The 26,058-nt window shown below is 43.5% G+C and overlaps 1 protein-coding gene across 2 annotated transcripts; it reads left to right on the plus strand.

The window, feature by feature from the left end:
- The first annotated feature begins 15,239 nt into the window (after positions 1-15,239).
- On the plus strand, positions 15,240-25,844 carry LOC123054014 (probable inactive beta-glucosidase 14). 2 transcript variants are annotated; one of them, XM_044477655.1, is made up of 9 exons: positions 15,240-15,402; positions 22,918-22,984; positions 23,127-23,185; positions 23,284-23,463; positions 23,585-23,700; positions 24,000-24,252; positions 24,336-24,438; positions 25,101-25,209; positions 25,474-25,844. In XM_044477655.1, the coding sequence occupies exons 1-9, from the start codon at positions 15,265-15,267 to the stop codon at positions 25,694-25,696; spliced, it is 1,248 nt and encodes a 415-aa protein (XP_044333590.1). In that variant the 5' UTR covers positions 15,240-15,264; the 3' UTR covers positions 25,697-25,844. The 2 variants fall into 2 exon arrangements, with proteins under 2 accessions (XP_044333590.1, XP_044333591.1); XM_044477656.1 differs by having other exon boundaries at positions 23,585-23,628.
- The last annotated feature ends 214 nt before the right edge of the window (positions 25,845-26,058 follow it).

A 26,058-nucleotide genomic window follows, 5' to 3' on the forward strand; every position in this document is an offset into this window, starting at 1 on the left:
CGGACTCGGCGACGGCGGCGGCAGTCGCGGTCTCCTGGAGGAAGACGGCGGCGCGGGGGAGCTGGGCCGGCTCGGCTGGGCCTCGGCCCAGTCGGGCGCTGGATGTTTTTTTTTAAACAATTCCGCCGAACAGAAAATAAATCCTAGAAAAATAAATGAAAATCTAAAAATGCCAAAACAAATTTTCACCGTCTAAATAAAATATTTAGAACGAGATGAACATTTTGTTGGCCCTAAAATGCAATTTGAAAAACGTGCAATTTTTCCTAAATTCGAATAAAATAGCGAAAAACTCCAAAATAAAATCTTATTTGATTTTTTATTAAATCCTCAATATTTCTTATTTTTGGGAAAGTCATTTTATTCCCTCTCTCTTATTTTTATAAATGAAATAATTGAAGATAAAATAAATAAAATCAAATGATCCTCTTTTCAAAAATTTGAGGAAACCCAAATATGAAAATAACGAAATCCCCAACTCTCTCTGTGGGTCCTTGAGTTGCGTAGAATTTCTAGGATCAAATCAAAATGCAAATATGATATGCAATGATGCTCTAATGTATAACATTCCAAATTGAAAATTTGGGATGTTACATGACTTGATTTCCCTTGCGCGTCATAATGAACTTAGTTTGCTTCTAGAGTATGAAGAAATGAAACGTATAACTAAGGGTATTCCAGAATATAACCTTGAGAAATTTCTTGATTTTGATCTATTGGAAATTTATATGTATTGTGCGGTAAATTGCATTGAGAATCCTTATATTGCCAATTACTTAAAGACAAGAAAACTAATAGAAGATGAAGATAATACTAATGAAGGGGAAGAGGTTTCCCAATATCCTCCTATTTTTTCTTATGTTGAATCAGGTAACGAGGAGGGGCCTTTTATTCAACCAATCTCATCCATAAGGAGCTCCAAAAGGGTGATTAAACCCACACATGATGTGGAGAAGAAAAAGAAATGACGGAGAAGCAAAGTTAAAATGGTATCACTCCCAAATGATGTTGCTCCTATTATTGTTATGCCTCATGAGAGTGAATCAAAAATAAATGTGGATGATGATATACTTGATTATGATATTGATTCATTACCTTATGATACTATGTTTGAAGAAATTACTGAGGATGATTTCGTTGTGCCTATTATTCATTGTGATTGGGAAAGTAATGATACTTGTTATAATCTTGAAAATATTTTTGGCACCAACTTAGAAAGTTGTGATGATAATAATTGCTATACTATTTGTGCTATCCATAGTATTGATGATGAGAGTTATTATGCTTATGATATGCAAAGGCCCAAGCTTGGGGATGCTATGTTTGATGATAATGACATGTTAGAGAATTTATTTGCTGCAATTAATGTTTGTTCCAAGCTTGGGGATGCTATGTCTAATGGAGATGATATTTTTACTCCCCCAAGTCTTGATGTGCAAATTTATTATGATGATAACATGCCTCCTATTTATGATGATTGCAATATTTATGAAAGTGAGTTTGGAAGAGTGTCAACTACAGGAAGTAGTGATCCCACTATTTTGGAGGGTGTTGAACCTTATTATAATGGTAAAAGTGGATTTGTAGAGGTCATGACTTTATTTAGTAATGATTCCACTATCTTGGAAGATGTTTCAATCGATTATGATGAGAACAAAGTTGCTACTTATGATGATTATTGTGATGTTAATTATGTTACAAAAAGTAGTGATGATTATATTTATAAAACTTGTCATGATTATGATCACCCTTTTTCTGAGCATTATTCTTTTAATGTGGAAACCATTTATAGTATTCGAGTTTCTTATGATACTCCCACTATTCTGAATGAGAAGAATTTTGCTTATGTGGGGAGTAGTAAAATTTCTATGCTGGTAGATCATGAAAGTAATGCTTTATGTGATAGCTATATTGTTGAATTCATTCATGATTCTACTAAAAATTATTATGAGGGAGGAATATATGCTTGTAAGAGTTGCAATAATATCAAGTTTCCTCTCTATGTGTTGAAAATCTTGAAGTTATGCTTGTTTTGCCTTCCTATGCTAGTTGATTCTTGCTCCCATAAGTTGTTTGCTCACAAAATCCCTAGGCATAGGAAGTGGGTTAGACTTAAATGTGCTAGTCGTATGCTTCATGATGCTCTCTTTATGTTTCAATTCTTATGTCTTATGCGAGCATCATTGAAATCATCGTGCCTAGATAGAAAGGCACTAAAGAAAAGCGCTTGTTAGGAGACAACCCAACATTTATACCTACTGTTTTGGTGTGTTCACATGATTATGCTATTGTATTAATCATGTTTAATAGCTTTTGTTTCAATAAAGTGCCAAGTAAGACCTTTGGGATGGTCTATGGTGATAGTTGATTTGATCTTGCTGAAAAACAGAAACTTTTGCACTAAGAAAAACAATTCTCATTTTTAACAAAAGCATGATAAAATACTGATTCATTTTGCAGAATATTAATAGACAAATTTACTAGGACTTCCTAATTTCTCAGGATTTTTGGAGTTACAGAAGTATTCAAAATATCCAGATTGCTGCAGACTGTTCTGTTTTGACAGATTCTGTTTTCTATGTGTTGTTTGCTTATTTTGATGAATCTATGAGTAGCGTCGGAGGGTATGAACCATAGAGAAGTTGGAATACAGTAGATATTACACCAATATAAATAAACAAATAATGAGTTCACAACAGTACCAAAAGTGGTGATTTATTTTCTTATACTAACGGAGCTTATGAGATTTTCTGTTGAGTTTTGTGTTGTGAAGTTTCCAAGTTTTGGGTGAAGTTTCGATGGACTACAGAATAAGGAGTGGCAAGAGCCTAAGCTTGGGGATGCCCAAGGCACCCCAAGGTAATATTCAAGGACAACCAAGAGCCTAAGCTTGGGGATGCCCCGGATGGCATCCCCTCTTTCGTGCTCGTTCATCGGTAACCTTAGGAGCTATATTTTTATTCACCACATGATATCTGTTTTGCTTGGAGCGTCATTTTATTTTATTTTGTTTTGCTTGTTGTTTGAATAAACTACTTAAGATCTGAAATACTTAAATGAGAGAGAGAGTCTTCACATAGTTACCTAATTATTCAACTACTCATTGATCTTCGCTTATATCTTTATGGAGTAGTTTTTCATTTACTCTCATGCTTCACTTATATCCTATGAGTAAATGGTTGAATGAATTGAATATCATAAATCTGAAATTATATATGCTTCATATGCTTATCCCATGGGGAATAATGACTTCACATCTAAGGAGTATAGGTGGTAAATTTATTGAAAGTTAGCAAACATAGTATTGGTCACTTGAACAATTCATGAAATAATATTGAAGGAAGAGAGGTTTCACATATAAATATACTATCTTGGACAACTTCTATGATTGTGGGCCCCATTAATTATTTTCAAACTTGATCAAATTAGTTTAAGTTGGACAAGGAAGACAACATAATGAGTTATGCTTGGGTATATTTGTATAGAAGTTATGTTGTTATGGATCCTCCAACATGTGGTGATTGCTAGTTAGAATATTTTGTGAGCCTAAATTTCCGCACTAAGCGGGAATACTTCTTGTGCATCCAAAATCCTTGAACCAACTTTTTTTCCATGAATGTCCACCATAACTACCTATATGCGGTATTTACCTGCCGTTCCAAGTAAATTTGCATGTGCCGAACTCTAAACCTTCAAATAATAATCTGTTTTGTATGCCCGAATCGCTCATGTGGCGACTAGTCGGTATCTTCCACGCTAGGTGGGTTATTCTCACGATGAGTGGACTCCGCTCATCATTCACGAGAAAATGGCTGGTAATTGGGATGCCCAATCCTATGATCAAAAGATCAAAAACAAAATCGCAAATAATTTAAACAAAACTCCCCCGGGATTGTTGATAGTTGGACGACACCCGTTGTTTCGGACAAGCCGTGGAGTGTGATTGTTGGTGGAGGGGGAGTAAAATCTTTACCTTTCTGTTTGGGAACCGCCTATAATGTATCTAGTATGGAAGACATCTCTATTTTAAAAGCTTCTAGCTCTGGCACCTCTGCAAATCCCTGCTTCCCTCTACGAAGGGCCTATCTTTTACTTTTATGCAAGAGTCAATAGTATTCCTTCTCATTCCAACCTACTCTTTAGTTGGCAAGCATCATGTTATGGGGAAAGATCTAGGCATATATGCCCATTCAAATATATTTGATCATGAATTATTATTGTTGACAATTATCTATATGATAAATAAGTTGGGAGGTGAAACATTAAGCCCCTATCTTTCTTTGTGTTCAATGGATGCTATTTGTTCTAAGAATATGCTTTGAGTGGTAGCAATCATGGAAGACTATATGATAGTTGAGTATGTGGGATTTGCTAAATCAAAGCTCTTACATAGACCCTTCCAGAAAATAAGATGGATTGCAATTGTTTGATGACTGAGAACATAGTTTGTTAGTTTTAAAGAAAGTTTATGAACTATGCTTTAACATGTGAATAGCTTGTTACTTGATCATGAAAAATTTTATGATATGAGCTACTATTATGATATATAATGATGCTAGAAAAAGTGATTGAAATTATCGTTGATCAAACTTGTGCACTTGATAGCATTCCACATCAAAAATTCTGTTTTTATCATTTACCTACTCGAGGACGAGCAGGAATTAAGCTTGGGGATGCTTGATACGTCTCAACGTATCTATAATTTGTTATTGTTCCATGCTATTATATTATCTATTTTGGATGTTTTTATATGCATTTATATGCTATTTTATACGATTTTTGGGACTAACCTATTAACGTAAAGCCCAGTGCCAGTTTCTGTTTTTTCCTTGTTTTTGAGTTTTGTAGAGAAGGAGTATCAAACGGAGTCCAATTGACCTGAAACTTTCCGACGATTGTTTTTGGACCAAAAGAAGCCCACAGAGTACCGGAGATGCACCAGAAGAGTCACGAGGCCACCACAAGGGTGGAGGGCGCGCCCTACCGCCAAGGCGCATCCTCCGACCTTGTGGGCCTATCGTGGACTCCCCTGACTTGTTACCGATGCCAACACCTCTTATATCCCCAAACCTCCAGAACAAAACCTAGATCGGGAGTTCCGCCGCCGCATGCCTCTGTAGCCACCAAAAACCAATCTGGACCCTATTCCGGCACCCTGTCGGAGGGGGAAATCATCACCGGTGGCCATCTTCATCATCCCGGCGGTCTCCATGACGAGGAGGGAGTAGTTCACCCTCGGGGATGAGGGTATGTACCAGTAGCTATGTGTTTGATCTCTCTCTCTCATGTTCTTGATTTGGCACGACCTTGATGTACCACGAGCTTTGCTACTATAGTTGGATCTTATGATGTTTCTCCCCCCTCTACCTTCTTGTAATGGATTGAGTTTTCCCTTTGAAGTTATCTTATCGGATTGAGTCTTTGAGGATTTGAGAACACTTGATGTATGTCTTGCATGTGCTTATCTATGGTGACAATGGGATATTCACGTGATCTACTTGATGTATGTTTTGGTGATCAACTTGCGGGTTCTGTGACCTTGTGAACTTATGCATAGGGGTTGGCACACGTTTTTGTCTTGACTCTCCGGTAGAAACTTTGGGGCACTCTTTGAAGTTCTTTGTGTTGGTTTGAATAGATGAATCTAAGATTGTGTGATGCATATCGTATAATCAAACCCGCGGATACTTGTGGTGACGTTGGAGTATCTAGGTGACATTAGGGTTTTGGTTGTTGTGTGTCTTAGGATGTTATTTTAGTACGAACTCTAGGGCTGTTGTTACACTTATGGGACTAGCCCAATAGATTGATCAGAAAGAATAACTTTGAGGTGGTTTCGTACCCTACAATAATCTCTTCGTTTGTTCTCTGCTATTAGTGACTTTGGAGTGACTCTTTGTTGCATGTCGAGGGATTGTTATATGATCTAATTATGTTATCATTGTTGAGAGAACTTGCACTAGTGAAAGTATGAACCCTAGGCCTTATTTCCTAGCATTGCAATACCGTTTTCGCTCACTTTTACCGTTAGTTACCTTGCTGTTTTTATATTTTCAGATTACAAATACCTATATCTACCATCCATATTGCACTTGTATCACCATCTCTTCGTAGAACTAGTGCACCTATACAATATACCATTGTATTGGGCGTGTTGGGGACGCAAGAGACTCTTTGTTATTTGGTTGCAGGGTTGTTTGAGAGAGACCATCTTCATCCTACGCCTCCCACGGATTGATAAACCTTAGGTCATCCACTTGAGGGAAATTTGCTACTGTCCTACAAAACTCTGCGCTTGGAGGCCCAACACGAGTCTACAAGAAGAAGGTTGCGTAGTAGACATCAGGCCCAACCGAGCTGGATGCAATCTTGGACAGGCCCTGCCAGATTCATGGAACCGCAGAGAAGCCCACAAACCCCTTCAACCAAAATTGTTTGGTGATAAAACAGGCCAGCAAGCTTCAAGCCGAAGACTCGGGCAAAAGCCCACGAAGCGAGGACGATGAAGATTCCCACAGGCCGAACACTGGAGGCCAAAAACCCTTCCCTTCTGATGTCAAGACGGTGAACATGATCTATGCCACCCACATACCAAGGAAGGAAAGGAAGCGTGCAATGCGGGACGTTTATGCCGTCGAACCCGTAGCGCCGAAATTAAACCCGTGGTCGGCTTTCCCAGTCACCTTTGACCGCAGAGACCATCCAACCAGTATCCATCACGGAGGGTCGGCGTGTTGGGAAACGTTGCATGGAAAACAAAAAAGTTCTACGCACACGCAAGATTTTCCATGGAGATGCATAGCAACAAGAGGGGAGAGTGTGTCTATGTACCCTCATAGCCCATAAGTGGAAGCGTTTGTTAACGTGGTTGATGTAGTCAAACTTCTCCGCACTTCAACCAATCAAGTACCGAACATACGACACCTCCGCGTTCAACACACGTTCAGCTCGGTGACGTCCTCCACCTTCTTGATCCAGCAAGATGGCGAGGTAGTGGATGAGTTCCGGCAGTACAATGGCGTGGTGACGGTGATTGTGAAGCTATCTCCGCAGGGCTTTGCCTAATCACTACGAAAATATGACCGAGGGTGTAAAGATGGAGGGGGGCACCGCGCATAGCTAAGCAATTGTTGTAGTTGTGCTAGGCACCCCCTCCCACATATATATATATAGGTGGGGGGAGGAGGGAGCAGCAGGGAGGCGCCCCCAAGTAGGCAGAATCTTACTTGGGGTCTCTCCCAAGTGGCGCCCCTTTCCTTATTGGAGTGCGGGAGGAAGGAAGGAGGAGGTGGCGCCCCCTTTCCTTTCTCTCCTGAGGAGGGAAAGGCAGGAGGGGCCACCCCTCCCCTTTCCTTCTTCTAGGGCTGGCCGACCATGTAGAGGGGCGCACCAGCCCCCTAGTGGGCTGGTTTGTCCCCCCTTTGGCCCATTAGGCCCATACACTTACCGGGGGTGTCCGGAACCCCTTCCGGTGGCCTGATGACTAACTGGTGCATTCTGAAACTCTTCACATGTCCGAATACCATTGTCTTATATATCAATATTTACCTCCGACCATTTCGAGATCATCGTCATGTCCGTGATCTCATCCGGGTCTCTGAACAACATTTGTCACCAAATCATATTACTCATATAACACTATATCGTCAACGAACGTTAAGCGTGCGGACCCTACAGATTCGAGAACTATGTAGGCATGACCGAGACACCTCTCCAGTCAATAACCAATAGCGGAACCTGGATGCCCATATTGGCTCCTACATATTCTACGATGATCTTTATCGGTCGAACCTTATGACAACATACGTAATTCCCTTTGTCCATCAGTATGTTACTTGCCTGAGATTCGATCTTCGGTATCTTCATACCTAGTTCAATCTCGTTACCAGCAAGTCTCTTTACTCGCTCCGTAATACATCATCTTGCAACTAACTCATTAGTCACTTTGCTTGCAAGGCTTCTTATGATGTGTATTACCGAGAGGGCCCAGAGATACCTCTCCGATACTCGGAGTGAAAAATCCTAATCTCTATCAATGCCAACTCAACAAACACCCTTCGGAGATACCTGTAGAGCATCTTTATGACCACCCAGTTACGTTGTGATGTTTGATAGCACACAAGGTATTCCTCCGGTATCTCGGAGTTGCATAATCTCATAGTCAAATGAATATGTATTTGACATTAAGAAAGCAATAGCAATAAACTGAACAATCAATATGCTAAGCTAACGGATGGGTCTTGTCCATCACATCATTCTCCTAATGATGTGATCCCGTTATCAAATGAGAACACATGTCCATGGTTAGGAAACATTAACCATCTTTGATCAACGAGCTAGTCTAGTAGAGGCTTACTAGGGACACGGTATTTTGTTTACGTATTCACACATGTATTTAAGTTTCCGATCAATACAATTCTAGCATGAATAATAAACCTTTATCATGAATAAGGAAAGATAAAATAACAACTTTATTATTGCCTCTAGGGCATATTTCCTTCAATCTCACTTGCACTAGAGTTAATACTCTAGATTACATTGTAATGAATCTAACACCCATGGAGTCTTGGTGTTGTTCATCTTTTGCTCACGGAAGAGGCTTAGTCAACGGGTCTACCATATTCAGATCCGTATGTACTTTGCAAATTTCTATGTCTCCATCCTTGACCTTTTCATGAATGGAGTTGAAGCGTCTCTTGATGTGTTTGGTTCTCTTATGAAACCTGGATTCCTTCTCCAAGGCAATTGCTCCAGTGTTGTCACAAAAGATTTTCATTGGACACGATGCACTGGTATTACACCCAGATCGGATATGAACTCCTTCATCCAGACTCCTTCATGTGCTGCTTCTGAAGCAGCTATGTACTCCGCTTCACACTTAGATCCCGCCACGACTCTCTGCTTAGAACTGCACAACTAACAGCTCCACCATTCAATATAAATATGATCCTGTTTGTGACTTAGAGTCATCCGGATCAGTTTCGAAGCTAGCATCGACGTAACCATTTACGACGAGCTCTTCGTCACCTCCATAAACGAGAAACATATCCTTTGTCCTTTTTAGGTACTTTAGGATGTTCTTGACCGCTGTCCAGTGATCCAGTCCTAGATTACTTTGGTACCTCCCTGCCAGACTTATGGCAAGGCACACATCAGGTCTGGTACACAGCATAGCATACATAATAGATCCTATGGCTGAGGCATAGTGAATGACTTTCATTTTCTCTCTATCTTCTGCAGTGGTCGGGCTTTGAGTCTGACTCAACTTCACACCTTGTAACATAGGCAAGACCCCTTTCTTTGACTGATCCATTTTGAACTTCTTCAAAACTTTAACAAGGTATGTGCTTTGTGAAAGTCCTATTAAGCGTCTCGATCTATCCCTCTAGATCTTGATGCCCAATATATAAGCAGCGTCACCGAGGTCTTTCATTGAAAAATTCTTATTCAAGTATCCGTTTATGCTATCCAGAAATTATATATCATTTCCAATCAACAATATGTCATCCACATATAATATCAGAAATGCTACAGAGCTCCCACTCACTAATACAGGCTTCACCGTAAGTCTGTATAAAACCATATGCTTTGATCACCTCATCAAAGTGTATATTACAACTCTGAGATGCTTGCACCAGTCCATAGATGGATCGCTAGAGCTTGCACACTTTGTTAGCACCTTTAGGGTCGAAAAAACCTTCTGGTTGCATCATATACAACTCTTCTTTAAGAAATCCATTAAGGAATGCAGTTTTGACGTCCATTTGCCAGATCTCATAATCATACAATGCGGCAATTGCTAACATCATTCGGACAGACTTAAGCATCGCTACGGGTGAGAATGTCTCATCGTATTCAACTCATTGAACTTGTCGAAAACCTTTTGCAAAAAGTCGAGCTTTGTAGACAGTAACATTACCATCAGCGTCAGTCTTCTTCTTGAAGATCCATTTATTATCAATGGCTTGCCGATCATCGGGCAAGTCCACCAAAGTCCACAATTTGTGCTCATACATGGATCCTATCTCAGATTTCATGGCCTCAAGCCATTTATCGGAATCTGGGCTCATCATAGCTTCTTCATAGTTCGTAGGTAGACTATGGTCTAATAACATGACTTCTAGGACATGATTACCATACCACTCTAGTGCAGAACATGCTCTGTTCGACCTACGAGGTCCAGTAGCAACTTGATCTGAAGTTTCATGATCATCATCATTAGCTTCCTCTCTGGTTGGTGTAGGCATCATGGGAACGGATTTCTCTGATGTGCTACTTTCAAATTGCGAGAAGGTACAATTAATTCATCAAGTTCTACTTTCCTCCCACTCACTTCTTTCGAGAGAAACTCCTTCTCTAGAAAGGTTCCTTTCTTGGCAACAAAGATCTTGCCTTCGGATCTGTGGTAGAAGGTGTACCCAATTGTTTCCTTAGGGTATCCTATGAAGACGCATTTCTTCGATTTGGGTTCGAGCTTATCAGGCTCAAGCCTTTTAACATAAGTGTCGCAACCCCAAACTTTAATAAACGACAACTTATGTTTCTTGCCAAACCACAGTTCATACGGTGTCGTCACAACGGATTTAGACGGTGCCCTATTTAACGTGAATGCGGTTGTCTCTAATGCATAACCCCAAAACAATAGTGGTAAATCGGTAAGAGACATCATAGATCACACCATATCTAATAAAGTACGGTTACGGCATTCAAACACACCATTATGTTCTGCTGTTCGAGGTGGTGTGAGTTGTGAAACAATTCCACATTGTTTTAAATGAAGGCCAAACTCGTAACTCAAATATTCTCCTCCGTGATCAGATCGTAGAAACTTTATTTTCTTGTTACAATGATTCTCCACTTTACTCTGAAATTCTTTGAACTTTTCAAATGTTTCAGACTTGTGTTTCATCAAGTAGATATACTCATACCTACTCAAATCATCTGTGAAGGTTAAAAAATAACGATACCCGCCGCGTGCTTCAACACTCATCGGACCGCATACATCGGTATGTACTATTTCTAATAAGTCATTAGCTCGCTCCATTGTTTTGGAGAACGTAGTTTTAGTCAGCTTGCCCATGAGGCATGGTTCGCAATAATCAAATGATTCGTAGTCAAGTGATTCCAAAAGTCCATCTGCATGGAGTTTCTTCATGCGCTTTACACCAATATGACCTAAACGACAGTGCCACAAGCATGTTGCACTATCATTATCAACTTTGCATCTTTTGGAATCAATATTATGAATATGTGTATCACTACGATCGAGATTCAACAAGAATAGACCATTCATCAAGGGTGCATGACTGATGTCGCTTGAAGCTACGTCGGTATTTCCCCAAAGAGGAAGGGATGATGCAGCACAGCGGCGGTAGGTATTTCCCTCAGATATGAAACCAAGGTTATCGAACCAGTAGGAGAACCAGTAGGTTTCCCTCCAAGATAGTGTCTAGATTGGATCTGGTGGTTCTGGACTTGGCTGGATGAATATTTCGTCGACTCCCCTAGGGTTTCTGAAATATTGGGGTATTTATAGAGCAAAGAGGCGGTTCGGGGGCACCCGTGGTGGGCACAACCCACCAGGGCACGCCTGGGCCTCCTGGCGCGCCCTGGTGGGTTGTGCCCCCCTCGGGGCACCCCCCCAGGCACAGCCAGGGGCCGTTGTGTACCTTTTGGCCCATAAAAATTCTCCGTAAAGTTTCGGGGCATTTGGACTCCGTCTGATATTGATTTTCTGCGATGTAAAAAGCGTGGAAAAAACAGCAACTGGCACTTGGCACTATATCAATAGGTTAGTACCAAAAAATGATATAAAATGACTATAAATGATTGTAAAACATCCAAGATTGATAATATAACAACATGGAACAATCAAGAATTATAGATACGTTGGAGACGTATCAGCATCCCCAAGCTTAACTCCTACCCATCCTCGAGTAGGTAAGTGATAAAAACAGAATTTTTGATGTGGAATGCTGCCTAACATGTCATATCATATTCTTTCCTTTATAGCATGGACATTTGGACTTTTAGTTGTTCAAAGCAATAGTCTAGTCTTGACATGATAATTTAGATACTCAAGCATATCAACAAGCAACCATGTCTTTCAAACTATCAACGCTAAAATAAGTTATCCCTAGCCCATCATGCAAAAACATTGATCCATTCATGAAACACTCTCCAATATTAGCTACACCCAATACTTAAGTAGATCATATTGCCTCCTAGTTGGTGCTTTTATAAGATAAGATGGAGACTCAAAAAAAATTGCATAAAGTAAAATAAAGGCCCTTCACAGAGGGAAGTAGGGATTTGTAGAGGTGCCAGAGCTCAAAGCGAAAAACTTAGAGATAAAAACATTTTGGGAGGTGTATCCATCCCACCAACGAAAACGACTTAGAGTTCCCAACACTTTCCATGCTAGATATATCATAGGCGGTTCCCAAACAGAAAATAAAGTTTGAGTCTTCGTGAAGGCTGTTTAGCCAATGTCTGGCCGAACCCTTGAGCTTTATTGGTAGGTACTTGATGGCATGGAGGTCGTCTCCTCGTGCCATGTGGATATGCAATAGAAAATCTTCGATCCATACTGTAGGATATGTTGTCCCATCGTAGGGCTCAAAGTTCGCGGGTTTGAAACCTTCTGGGAATTCGTGTTGCATCACTTTATCAGTGAAGCAAAGGGGGTGAGTGGCACCCCTGACTCGGGCTACATCGCGTGGAGGTCATCTACCATTTGGGCTCGTTGCAGTTCCCGAGCTCTATCATTTTGATCTAACCAGGATTTATATCCATCCCGTCTAGCAGGAGGGTCCCTTTTGGGCCCGTAAATGGACCTTGTCAGGCCTGCCCGAGCATCTAGGTCCCGATGGAGGTCGTACTCATAGCCTGACTGTAATGGTTCCTTGCCCTGACGGCGAGTGGTAGGTTTTTCGGCTTTGTCAACTGTCTGATCCCGTCCTCGAGGGGGGCGGTCTGGTTGGTCTGCCTGAGTGTACCTTAGAGGTGCTGGCTCTACGGCCTCATCATCAAACTGTGGAAGTAGCTTTCGCTTCGGGTAGCTTTTCGTCTGTTGCTTGTGGCCGTACTCCTCTTCGGCATCCAGGACTTTAGTCTACCTCTCGTTGAGCATGTCTTGTTCAGCCTTTATCTTCTGTCGTTGTTTCTTTAGGCTGCGCACGGTGGCGATAAGCTGCCGCTTGAACCGCTCTTGATCCAGCGGGTCTTCGGGGACGATGAAATCTTCGTCGCCCAGACTCACCTCCTCTTCTGAGTGGGGGAGGTAATTGTCATCTTCAGAGTCATCAAGATGTTCTGGATCGAGTGGATCCTCATGCTCCTTATGCTCCTCGCACTCCTCATGGTTGACTTGTGGTTGCTCGTTGGCGCCGGTATCAAGGTTGTCCGCATTGTCCGGGGTAGCGTTTTCTCCGGTATCCGTGTTGCTCGTGTAGCTTCGACGCGTCTTGGAGCGGCTGCATTGTCTGCGGCGCTTCGGCGGCTCGTCCCTGGGCCTGCCGTTATCCTTCCTGGGGGTGCCGCCGTCTCCCTTCGGGGTGTCTACCATGTAGACTTCATAGGTGGATGTGGCCGTCTAGCGGCCAGTAATGGGAGGAGTGGCGTCAACGTTAGCCGTGGCTCCACTATCCTCATCCATGTATTTGGTATTTTCCGAGGTGTAATCCAGCATGTCGGTTAAATTTTCGATAGTGGCTATTAAGAGGGTGCTGGGTGGGGCGCAAAATTTTCCGAGATATGCCTCGAAGGGTTGTTGAACGCAAGCTCAGGGCAGATCCTCCTGAATAGCCATCTTGTGGATCCGGTCCAGTGCCTTGTTTAATAAGGCGAGGGTCACTGAGCTTGTGGGCGGTGGGAGTTCCCGGCCGAACTCCAGCGTAGTGGGGCGAGGGATAATCTGTGCCCTGACTGGGTTTTGGTTTTCAAGGGCCGAGTTGAGCTCGGGGCTCGGGACCGGGCCGTCATCGGAGACCGAAGCCGGGCCATGGTCCTTGAGCGTTGTTTCCGTATTGAGGCTCGAGGTCGGGTTGATTTGGGCCGGGGGTAATTCCTGGCTACCGATCATCGACTCGTCGCAAGGGCTCAAGGCCGGAGGTGTGTCGTAAGGAGAGGGTTCGGTCGAGGGTTACTCTCGGCGTCCGAACCTTGCTTCCGCATCGAGGCCCGAAGATGGGTCTTCAGCGGGCATTGTGAGCGTGGCTGAAGGGGGTTCCTGGCCTCTGCTCGAAGTGGAGCCGTCCGGGCTCAAGGCTGGCTGAAGGACCGGGGCCCGATCTGTGATCGGATCGGTGAGAGACTCCGGAGCAAGCACAACGAGGCCCATGGGGGTGCAGGGAGAGGTTGTGAATCCGTTAAAGACCAGATCGCCTCGCACGTCCGCAACATATAGCGGCGGAGGGGCTGAATTTCCGGGTCGCCCTATATTTTTTTATGGGCCGAGCCCATATGCGGGATATGTCCGGGCCACAAAAATGCCCAAACCCGCATATCAGCCGAAATTTTCTGGGCGAGCGGCCTTTTACTGTATATGTGCTAGAGATGCTCTAAGAAACTGGTGAGCACTTGTAAAATATTGGTACCCTAAAAAAACCTTGAAAAATATTCCAGACCTTTTGGGAGTAAACCGTTTTGGTCTCTGAGTAGTTGATAAAAAATCGCCTTATATATACCTTAAAGAAAAGAAAAGAAAGAATTGTCGTTGCAGCAGTTTAATTAATGCACAGTCTTTCTTTTAACACAGTACAGACACAATCGCTCATATAAACACACATACACTCACCCCTATGAACGCACACACGCACACCCTACTCCTATGAGCACCTCCGAGAGATTGAACCGGCATATTATTTTGAGATTTTACAAAGTCATCATAGACGCCTCGTAGTCGACGGGAAGATCTCCTCACACTGAAAATATATCGTCGGAAATCTTGAAATAAATTCAGAATAAATACAAGCACAAAAACTTAAACTATGGTGAGCTGAAGATACCACTATCCATCTAACCATCCCAACCACATGTTGGTTCGCAATCAACGCACAGTCGAGGCGAGCACTAACACCTTACCTACCTGATTACCATGCCGCCTACAAGGGTTATTGTTCGGCTGTGCGCACGGGCGCGACATTTGCCGGTCTGTGGACGTAACAGGTGCATCGTCCCTCCGTCTCATGAGTTTATATATATACACTCTAAACGTCAAAAGAGAATCCACACTTGTGGAGGTGGGGCGCCTGCCGTGGACGGATGGCGCGCGAGGCGGCCCTGTGGCTTCTCCTCCTCTTCTCTGCTCACCTGCTCCTCCGACGTGCTTCGGCGATCGACCGCGGCCAGTTCCCTCCTCCGACGAGCTTCCTGTTCGGGACATCCACCTCTGCTTACCAGGTACCCCCCGCACCGAGTGGCTGCATCCTCCTCTTTTCTCGATTGGGGCTACTACTTGGATGACTTGATGCATCCTGTTCTTTTCCAAACATTCAGTAATCGGTAGGCGTTTAATTGCAATCGTTACACTACGTTGCTGAACAAAAAAATAACTTCCCATCTGGGGAAGTCCTCAAGAAATCTATAGCTTTCCTATAGAACAACTCGCAGATGAGAAATATCTAGCTGCACATTTATTTTTAAGGGTATCTAGCTGCATATCAGCTTGTAAAGGAATGCGAGTATGTGACTCAAAAAAAAAACTCCTCAGAGGCACTTTCAATCCTCTTAGGCGATAATTTATCTCGTTCTTCTTACGGGCACTTAGTTGCTGAGATCAAGTCGATGATGATTAATTGGTAGGGAATTTGTTCCTCATAATATTAATAAAACTCAAAATGGAGTCGTAGATTGTATGTCAACTTATAACCGTACGGAGTCATGTACTGCGGTATGAATGAGTAGATGTATTTCATGTTGTGAGACTATAGTATCAATCGATTGTAACCTTATGAATTTGGAATAAAACTCCCATGGATTCAGCTAATCACCCTCCGAGCTCGGCCTCCCGCGTCGCCCTCCCCGAGCGAGGCGACCGGGGCGGCTCCCCTCTCCTCCCCCTCCCCGCGAGTCGTCGCCCCCCTCCCCCTCGCCGCTGCCGCCGGCGGGCGCGGCCGGGCGTTGCCCGCGCGGTGCCCCGCAGTCCGGCGGTGGCGGCTCCCCTTCTTCCCCATCGCTGGACCCCGGCTCGGGCGTGCGGTCCTGGCGGCGGAGCCCTTCGGCCGGCGGCGTTCCGGCGCGGATCTGGAAGGCGGCGGTGCGGTGGCGTTGCCCCTTGGTGGCGGTGACGGCCCATGGCGGTGGCGGCCGGCGGCGCCCGGCTTGCCCAGATCTAGGCCTCATCTGGGTTGGGGCGGGCCTGCTGGGGGGCTGGAGTGGGTTGTTCTCCGGTGGTTCTGGCGAGCTCCTCGCGACAGGGACGGCGGCTGCTATGCCGCGACTGCTGCAGCATGGCGGCGGAGCTTCACGGGCCCGTTCAGGGCTCGGCCGAAAATTTGGTCTGGTGTGCCTCTGCTGCTACGCCCGGTCTGCTACCGCCTAAGCCGGTGGAGGTTGTTCCCTCCCTCGTGGCTGCGGTGCTGCCGGTCCTTGTCTACGGGTGTCTCGTTTGGGATCCGGCCGGCCTCGCTTCGTTGGCAGTGGTGAGACAACGGTGGTGTCCTCGTGACTGTGTTGGCGCATGTTGGTGGGCGGCGGGTGTGGTGGAGCCGAAGGCTGGTCCTGGGTGGTGGGCACGACGGGTCGGGAGAAATCCATCTCGGGTCTTGCCGGCACCGACGCGGTGACGCTTGCGGGCGCCGCCATCCTTCTTGAAGGGCGTCGGGTGACCCTCTCCCTCCACTACCCTCCGTGTACCAGGAGAAATCCTAGGATTCGTCCGGGCAGCAGCGTCGTCATCGTCGCATCCCTTCGTGAAGGTGGTGCTTGGTACACGGCAACTCGGTGGCTTTGGAGCGTGGTGGTTATCTTCGGTGGGTGCAGCGGTCGCGGGATGCCGTAGCTTTCGTTGATCCGCCGTTGTTGGCATTTTTTTCTCTTATTTTCTCTGGTGTTTTTTTGGGCGTGCTTGTACTGTTAGCCCCAGCGTTGATTGGAATGTGTATCGAATGGTTGCTACATCTATATAGCGGGACGAAAACCTATTTCTTCAATAAAACTCCCATCAATTTCGAAAAAAAACTTCAAAAAACTTGTAAAGGACAGCTAGCCCAGCCCAATCAATGGGCTGGGTCCTGTCATCCAACATCCTGAGTACCCAACACGGTTGAGCTATGCAGCCCATTCAAATTGAGCTTCCCAACACAAGCCAACCAGACCTGGTCTACTATGCTATTTTGTCACCACGACGCCATCACCGACGAAGCACATAGTCCGTGCATAGGGCATTTTTTTAGCGGAACACCCCAACTTTATTACTACAGAAAGACATTGTTTACATAATTTGGGGGGTCCAAAAGCCACAAGTGGCGACCAGGAGCTTGGTCTAAAGAGTTTTTAGCTATGTTGTGGGCATCCACATTTGATTCTCTACTCTCAAACGTAAAAGAAAACTCGCTATTTGTTACAAGCATATTCCCGATCTCTGCAATGATAGGATGTGCTCTATGTGCATAGGGCATTACTAGGGGAGCAAACATGCACCCTGGCGTTCCCACCATGGGCTAGCCCATCAATCGGTCAACTCATTATCTTTCCTAACAACCGTCCATTTCTGGTTTTCTTAGCCAGTAGTGTAGCAAACTGTTTGCAGGATGCACCTAGGCAGGGCCATGCCCGGTTTTGCCTCTAAAAATGTTCACTAATTCAGAAAATATTCAAGGATTTTAAAATTTTGAAAATTATTCGTGCATTTGGGAAATGCTTGTGAATTTAAAAAATGTTCACCAGTTTTAAAAATTCAAGAATAATTTTTCAGAAAATCATAAAAATTGAAAAATTATTAATTTTAAAAATATTCCTGATTTTTTTAAAATGTTCACAAATTACGAACTTTTTGTGAATTTTAAAAAGTGTCGCTTTGTTTGGATGTCTGTATTGAAGAGCTCCGTATTGAATTAGCCTAAATTCCAATTCAGTGAGGAAACTGAAATGGCATGAATACGAATTCGACTGTTTGGTTGTTCACTGAATTAGCCCATGAAATGCCTCGGAGCTTTCAATACCAAATCATGTTTGGATGACAAATTTTGGAATTGCATAGTTACATTACCATGAAGATTATACCCTGTTCTACATGACTAAAAACTGAAATCTTCTCACATGTGACTATAATTAAATTAATATATAGCAGTAAAAAATAAAAAATATTCTATCTGTACTACTTTACCTATCTAACATGCAATTTTCATTCAGTAAGAAAGGCAATCACTGAATATTTCTGGTACACATGAGCTTTGCTAGCATGCAGTTTGATATATATCCCTCAAATTACTCATACCGTCATACACAAGCACCATACCAGTTCACCTACTTAACATGCAATGTTCATTCAGTATGAAAGATAATGACACAATTTCATGGTACACCTAAGCTTCAGTGAAAAAGGCAGCAAGTATTCAAGTCCTCAAATCACCTATCTGCACTAACTGCAGTTCAGTCCATTTGATAGTTCACCATGTATAGATAATGGGCAGCCTGTCACGGTCACCGCCGGTTATCACCCGTTGCACCTGTACCTCTATCTTCTTGCTTGGACACGGATGGGGACGGGTTGGTATGACGGTCGCCGCCGCCGTCGGACAGGATGGTGGACGCCGCCGGGCTTCCTCTCGTACACCTGCCGGCCGGGGTGGGGATGGAGACCGGTCTCCATGGTGGTCGCCGCTGGAAACGGAGACCAGGAGCGAAGGGGTGCGGTACGGGACGGAGCAATCGGGACAGGGGATGGGAAGGAGAGGGAGAGACGGGGGAGGAACAGATCTGCGCCGCTGCCGAGCGCCGCGGTTCGTCGCCGCCGCTCTGGTAGCTAGGTCGCCCCGAGATCCCCTCTCCTCTCCCTTCTTTTCTTCTTTTCTTTTCTGGTCGCTGGGATCGAAGGGGCATGTTTTGCGGGGGATGGGCAATTCAGAGGAAAACGAAGCGACAGCCCTCCGAATCGTGGAAGGGAGCTTTACGTGGGAGGCAAAACAGCCCTGAATTGGCCTGCTGTTTCCAATACGAATTCGATGTAGTACTACCAAACATCTGTATTGAGGTTAGATGATTACCAATTCGATTTCCTGGGCTGCAATGGAGACATCCAAACGCGGTGTTAGTGAAATTATCAACAGAGGACCCTTGCGTCACCCGAGCCGGGTAACTCGGGGGGAACCCCAACCGTCGGCGGGCCGGCACCCCTCCTCCCACCCACCCCTGCCCCCGCCGCAGCCCGATCACTTCCCTGCAATAAAAAGCGGGAATGCACGCCTAATTGTCACCGACACCGAGGACTGTAGGGAATGTTGTTAATGTTCGCGTTTTTTTTTTCAAAAAGGGGGTATGCCCCAGCCTCTGCATCTAAATGATGCATGCGGCCAATATTATTAAAAAGCAAAATATCCAATATAAGTCTCCAAGTCTCGATCAAAAAAGATAAAAGGCTCCACCAGAGCCGAACAGAAAAAAAGGAAAAGCCACAACCGGCTGGCATAAAAAGATAAGAGCACTACATGCCTATCCTATTACATGACCGCCATCCAAACCGGTTGAAAATACCCCGTGCTACCATCTCCCATCGGGTAGACGCAGTAACCAAACGCTTCCTGGCCTCCGTCGGAGTGAGTAGCGACCACATACGGATCAACGCAGTGGCTCTGAATATAACCTGCAAAAAATGAATATTTGTTGTTCTGTTAAAAATCAAATCATTTCTGCAATTCCAGATTGCCCATAATAAAGCACACACTCCCACACGAATGTGTCTCGCTGTATCAAAATTTATCCCATCAAGCCACGTCCCAAATAACGTATTGATGGAATTCGCTGGTGTAATGTTAAAAGCTATGTGGACCGACCGCCACAAAAATTTTGCTAAGGGACAATCCAGAAAGAGATGTTTGATGGATTCGTGTTGGTCGCAGAAACTACATCTGGTAGATCCTGTCCAATTGCGTTTTGCTAAATTATCCTTCGTTAAAATAACTTGTTTATGCACAAACCACATAAACACTTTGATCTTCAAAGGAACTTTGATTTTCCAAACATGTTTCGATCTACGAATCACACTAGAGTTGATAACATCCAAATACATGGATTTAACCGAAAATTCGCCATTCTTAGTTAATTTCCAGCACAACTGATCGGGCAGTTGGGACAACTGAACATCCATTAATCTTCGGACAAGATGGAGCCAAGCTTCCCAACGGGTCCCCACTAGCGTCCTCCTAAATTGAATATTAAGCGGAATGGACTGCATCACTGTTGCAACGTTGGCATCTCTACGCTGAACAATGTTATACAAGGAAGGATATTGGAGTGCGAGGGGCGTCTCCCCTAGCCATGTATCCTCCCAAAACCTCGTAGCAGTACCGTTTCCAACTATGAATCTTGTCCTATTGAAAAAGAGTGATTTAACTCTCATCAATCCTTTCCAAAAAGGTGAATCAGTCGGTCTCACTGTCACCTGGGACAAGGTTCTGGAGTGAAGGTACTTGTTCCGCAAGATCTGAACCCAAGTGGCCTCCGTCTCGACAGAAAGCTTAAACAGCCACTTGCTAAAGAGACATCTGTTCTTCACTTCCAGATTCTCAATACCGAGACCCCCTTGGTCTTTCGGCCTACAGATGATGTCCCATTTAGCAAGTCTGTATTTTCGCTTAACTTCATCACTCTGCCAAAAGAATCGTGATCGATAGAAATCTAACCTCTTCCGGACTCCCACCGGAACCTCGAAGAAAGAGAGAAGAAACATGGGCATGCTCGTGAGGACTGAATTAATAAGAATTAATCGTCCTCCGTATGACATCAGCTTGCCTTTCCAGCAGCTCAATTTCTTCTCAAAACTATCCTCAATGCACTTCCATTCTTTGTTGATGAGCTTACGATGGTGAATTGGTATACCTAAATACGTAAAAGGTAAAGCCCCCAATTCACACCCGAACAATTGCATGTACGCATCTTGTTCATCATTAGTTCTTCCAAAACAGAACAACTCGCTCTTGTGGAAGTTAATCTTTAGTCCGGACAATTGTTCGAACAAGCATAACACGAGCTTCATGTTGCGAGCTTTTGCCAAGTTGTGCTCCATGAAAATGATGGTATCATCGGCATACTGTAGAATGGATACACCTCCGTCTACTAAGTGTGGGACGAGGCCTCCTACCTGACCTGCATCCTTGGCCCTTCCTATAAGAATTGCCAACATATCAACCACTATGTTGAAGAGGACAGGAGACATCGGATCCCCTTGCCTCAGTCCTTTGTGTGTTTGGAAATAGTGACCTATGTCATCATTCACTTTAATTCCAACACTCCCTTTTTGCGTGAAGGAATCTACCTGGTGTCTCCAGGCCTGATCAAAACCTTTCATACGCAAAGCCTGCGGAAGGAATGACCATTTGACCTTGTCGTATGCCTTCTCAAAGTCCACTTTGAAAACTACTCCATCTAGTTTTTTTGAGTGGATTTCATGGAGTGTTTCATGCAGAACGACAACCCCTTCCAGGATGTTTCTGTCTGGCATGAAAGCAGTTTGGGACGGCTGCACAACAGAGTGCGCAATTTGCGTAAGTCTATTAGTCCCGACCTTGGTGAAAAATTTGAAACTTACATTAAGAAGACAAATGGGCCTGAACTGCTCAATACGAATAGCCTCTGTCTTCTTGGGGAGTAAAGTAATCGTTCCAAAATTAAGTTGAAACAATTGAAGCTGTCCAGAGAAAAGATCATGGAACATCGGGAGTAAGTCCCCTTTGATAATATGCCAACATTTTTTATAAAACTCCGCCGGGAAGCCATCCGGCCCGGGCCTTATTGTTCTTTATTTGTGAAATAGCCCCAAACACCTCTTTCTCCGTAAAAGGGGCAGTCAAGACTCCATTCTCGTCCGACGCAAGTTGAGGTACATCCTCAACTCTGGTCTTATCTAAGGACACATAGTTATCTTCCGGCGGCCCAAACAGCTGCTTATAGTAATTCGTAATATAGACTTTCAGATTTAAACATCAGCAAATCTGATACTAATAAAGCCCTCAAATGTCAAGGGATACCAAATATTTTGATGTGAGAAACGAAAAATCTTCCGTTCTAGATACCAATTGTTGGCCCAGGACGCCGGGTACTTTTCGGCGACGGCGACGACCAACGACGAGCGACGAAGAAGTGACGCTGGCTACTGAATTGCACCCCTTGCCGATGCAATCTCGACGAAGTACTGTTACGCCGATCTGCGACGCACCACAAGAAGCTGACCTGATCGATCCACCTCAGTGCAAAGCTAGCCTCAACTAGTCTTGCTGCTGCTGATCGATTCTTCGTTGAATCCACACGCACGTACACTACAGCTTCCGGCTGGAAACACAATGCATGCACGCACACGAACACGAGGCTCTTTTGATGGCCACAGGTACGTATCGTCCCTGGTGTTTATTGTATTGATTCAACTCACGGTTACAAGGGTACAGGGGGTACGTGCACATATATATAACAGCTAGGCTGCCTAGTTACAAACTGAATCAGCATGGAATACTAATCCTACAAGGTAACTATCTCATGCACTAGCTGGACACGGATACGTACATGTAATCCGATTGGACGTTGGGTTTACTTCCAACAATGATTGCCGGGAAAGGCCTGGCAAAACTGTACACACGTTTGGACTTTTGGTGCATTTTAAAATTTTATTTATGATTTGTAATGTGGGCTATCTTGTTACATAATACACGGGCCTCTTTTAGGCAACCTCAAGTTTGCTGATAGCATGTTGTTTCCATTCATCAGATTGAAGGTGGATATTTGGAGGGTAAGAAAGGCCTAAGTAATTGGGATGTCTACACCCACAAGCAAGGTGAAGATTCAGAATTCATATTAATGCACAGTTTCAATCTAGACATAGTTCACTTTTATCTTGTAATAACTTGATTTCTTTATATGTCTTCTTACCTGTCTTTCTTCCTTTCTTCTTTTCCTTTCTTATCCCGTGGGTTCAGGCACAATTGAGGATGGAAGCAATGGTGATATTGCTGCTGATCACTACCATCGTTACATGGTATATTTTCTGCGAACGCATACTGTTGATACTGTTCAATGCATCTCTGTTCCAAATCATCTAGTGCAGACTAACGAATAATTTTTTCCCTACTTCAGGAAGACATCGAGTTGATGCATTCCTTGGGAGTGAACTCATATAGGTTCCCTCCTGGTCATTGTTCTAAGCCATATGGGAATTGTGCCTTTGGAAATTCTTCAATAGAGCCATACATAGTAGGTCACAATATGATACTTTCACATGCAAACGCTGTGAGTATTTACAGAAATAACTATCAGGTACAAATTAGATTCTTCTTGGATACGAGTACACCATCACCTCGTGTCTTTTTCCATAGAAGTTAATATGCCATCAACTGAGGATTTTTTGGTATGGTTTAAAATTTATGCCACTTAATAGGAGACACAAGGTGGATATATTGGAATTGCTGTCGCCGCAAGATGGTATGAACCATTGCGAAATACCACAGTCGACCAACTAGCAGTTGAACGGGCTATATCTTTCAATGTTCCATGGTACTATACTATCCAATAGGATGATAGCTGCAGGATAATTAGCATTTTGTTTCCTCATAAATCCTGAACAAGTGTATTCTTAAAAAAGATAATAAACCTGTCTAATACAAACAAACAGGTCAACAGGCTGATATAATACACAGCAACACCGTGATTTTTTTTTGTTTCACCACACAGATGTAGAGAAACTCGCTCTCTTTTCTGTAACTGGACTTGACAGATTTATTTTCCATTATTTCTTGGATCAAAATAAATATAATCTTCAATTACACTTCACCTGTATTATTTGTTTTTGATAGGTTTCTGGACCCTATAATTCTTGGTGATTATCCTGCAGAGATGCGCAAAATCTTGGGTCCAACCCTACCAGAGTTCACATTAAAGCAGAAGAAGAAACTCCATGCAACCAAACTGGATTTTATTGGGCTAAATCATTATTCCACATGGTATTTGAAGGACTGCATCTTTTCATCATGTGAAATGGATCCTATGGATGGGGACGCGCGAGCGTTGAGTTTAGCAGAACGAGATGGGGTGCCTATCGGTAAACAGGTAAACATAAGATTGCTAAATACTAATTCATGTTATTAATAGAATAACAATAACAAATAGTGATTGCTGTCTCACTCATGCAGACAGGAGCACCATTCTTCTATGATGTTCCACATGGGATGGAAAAGGTGGTCATGTATTACAAACAAAGATACAACAACACCCCAACATATATTACAGAAAATGGTGTGACTCTCTGTATTTACTATCTTCTGAAGCTTAAATAATTAGTATTTGAACTTGTTATACACTTTTGACGAGCGTCGTCTAAGTAGGACACTGCCGATTTGGCACATGTCTACGTGTTCAGAAACAATTGGAGCATTTTATCTCATTCGGAAACAAATCGTTTTTTCGTCTGGCCTTCCAGAATTACATCTAATGATAAGAGCTAGTGTTAGTAGGGACTGGCCTGCTTGTGGCTTATATGCATGGATAACAGTCAACCAATGATTATGTTTCTTATGGTATAGTTCTTGTGTCATATCTGGGTTAGGTTGTTTGACAGCTGTACCTCTTGCCACTTGGTGTTCTTTTTCTTTAATACAACATGACGTGCAATAGATGTGTGTTCAAAAAAATAAAAAATTGGATCATATAGTAGTCACACCAAAGTAAGCTATGTGTTTCTCTTAGAGGCTAAGAGCCCATCATTTGTGACCATCCCTTGTCGGTCTTATGCAGATTTTTGTTAACTCCACACCTGCTTGTACATATCATGGACTGTCGGGCCTCACCCCACGGTTTTCCTTTTAAAAAAAGACCATCGCTAGTCTATCTATTACTATTGTTTTGTTACAGAGAATAATGTGTGTAACAAATATGTAGAGGCTAATTCACATTTTCAGGTTATGCTCAAGCAAGCAATAGCAGCATGACTGCTAAGGATTTTACCGGTGACACAGAAAGAATTGATTACATCAGTGGCTACCTCACCTATTTAGTCTCGGCAATGAGGTAACATATGCTGTTCTTGACACTTCATGCATAGATCTGGCTTCCAACTGTTTGCACTAGAATATTATATGGGTTCCCGGCATATTCTGTGGTCGTTTACCATTTCTTGAGAACGCAAAAGGGAATTGGATACAATGCAGGGCTGACCCTACCATATGGTAGACCTTAGCTGATGATATGCTCTTATGTTATCTACAAATTATGATTATGGCTACTATTGCATCAGTCTCTGAATACCAACCAACCTTGTTGAAATGTTTGAAGGAAAGGAGCTGACGTACGTGGTTACTTTGTGTGGTCTATCCTCGACGACTTCGAGTGGACTTCGGGATACAAGGACAGATTCGGGCTCTACCATGTCGACTTTAAGACGCAGAAGAGGACGCCGAAATTATCAGCTGAATGGTTCAGGGAGTTCCTCAAAGGTTCACTTGTGTCAAGAGAGTTCCAAAATGGATCACAGCTGCAGCAGTACTATACTTCCTGAGCCACTGATGGTTCTGCCCGCGCGTCGATATCATCTAAATATATCAGATCAAAAAAAAATCTGTGGGTAGGAGTGACCTTTGCAAATAATGCTCCTTGATTAGTGATTTCGTGTGAACACTTAAAAAATATCCGTACACGTCCTTACATTTTTCAGAGTAAAACGTCTTGATCTCGATTAGTTGATAAAAAAATCGCCTTATGTGCCTTAAAAAAGGTGTGGCTAGGTCTCAGGTCTACTGAGATTTAACCAAGTCTCAGTCAAGTGACATAACATGCTAGAGAAAAAAATAATTTTTTTTGAGAATCACCGGGGGAGGAGTCTCTCCACCTAAATATATTACTCTAGGTGGCCATTATGCC

The sequence above is a fragment of the Triticum aestivum genome, chromosome 2D, assembly GCF_018294505.1.
Source record: "Triticum aestivum cultivar Chinese Spring chromosome 2D, IWGSC CS RefSeq v2.1, whole genome shotgun sequence".
Classification (NCBI taxonomy): Eukaryota; Viridiplantae; Streptophyta; class Magnoliopsida; order Poales; family Poaceae; genus Triticum; species Triticum aestivum.

Coding starts and splice junctions, on each gene's coding strand:
- LOC123054014 (XM_044477655.1), top strand. CDS start 15,265: ATGGCGCGCGAGGCGGCCCTGTGGCTTCTCCTCCTCTTCTCTGCTCAC. Junction 22,985..23,126: donor TGTCTACACCCACAAGCAAG/GTGAAGATTCAG, acceptor CCGTGGGTTCAG/GCACAATTGAGGATGGAAGC. Junction 23,464..23,584: donor TTTACAGAAATAACTATCAG/GTACAAATTAGA, acceptor GCCACTTAATAG/GAGACACAAGGTGGATATAT.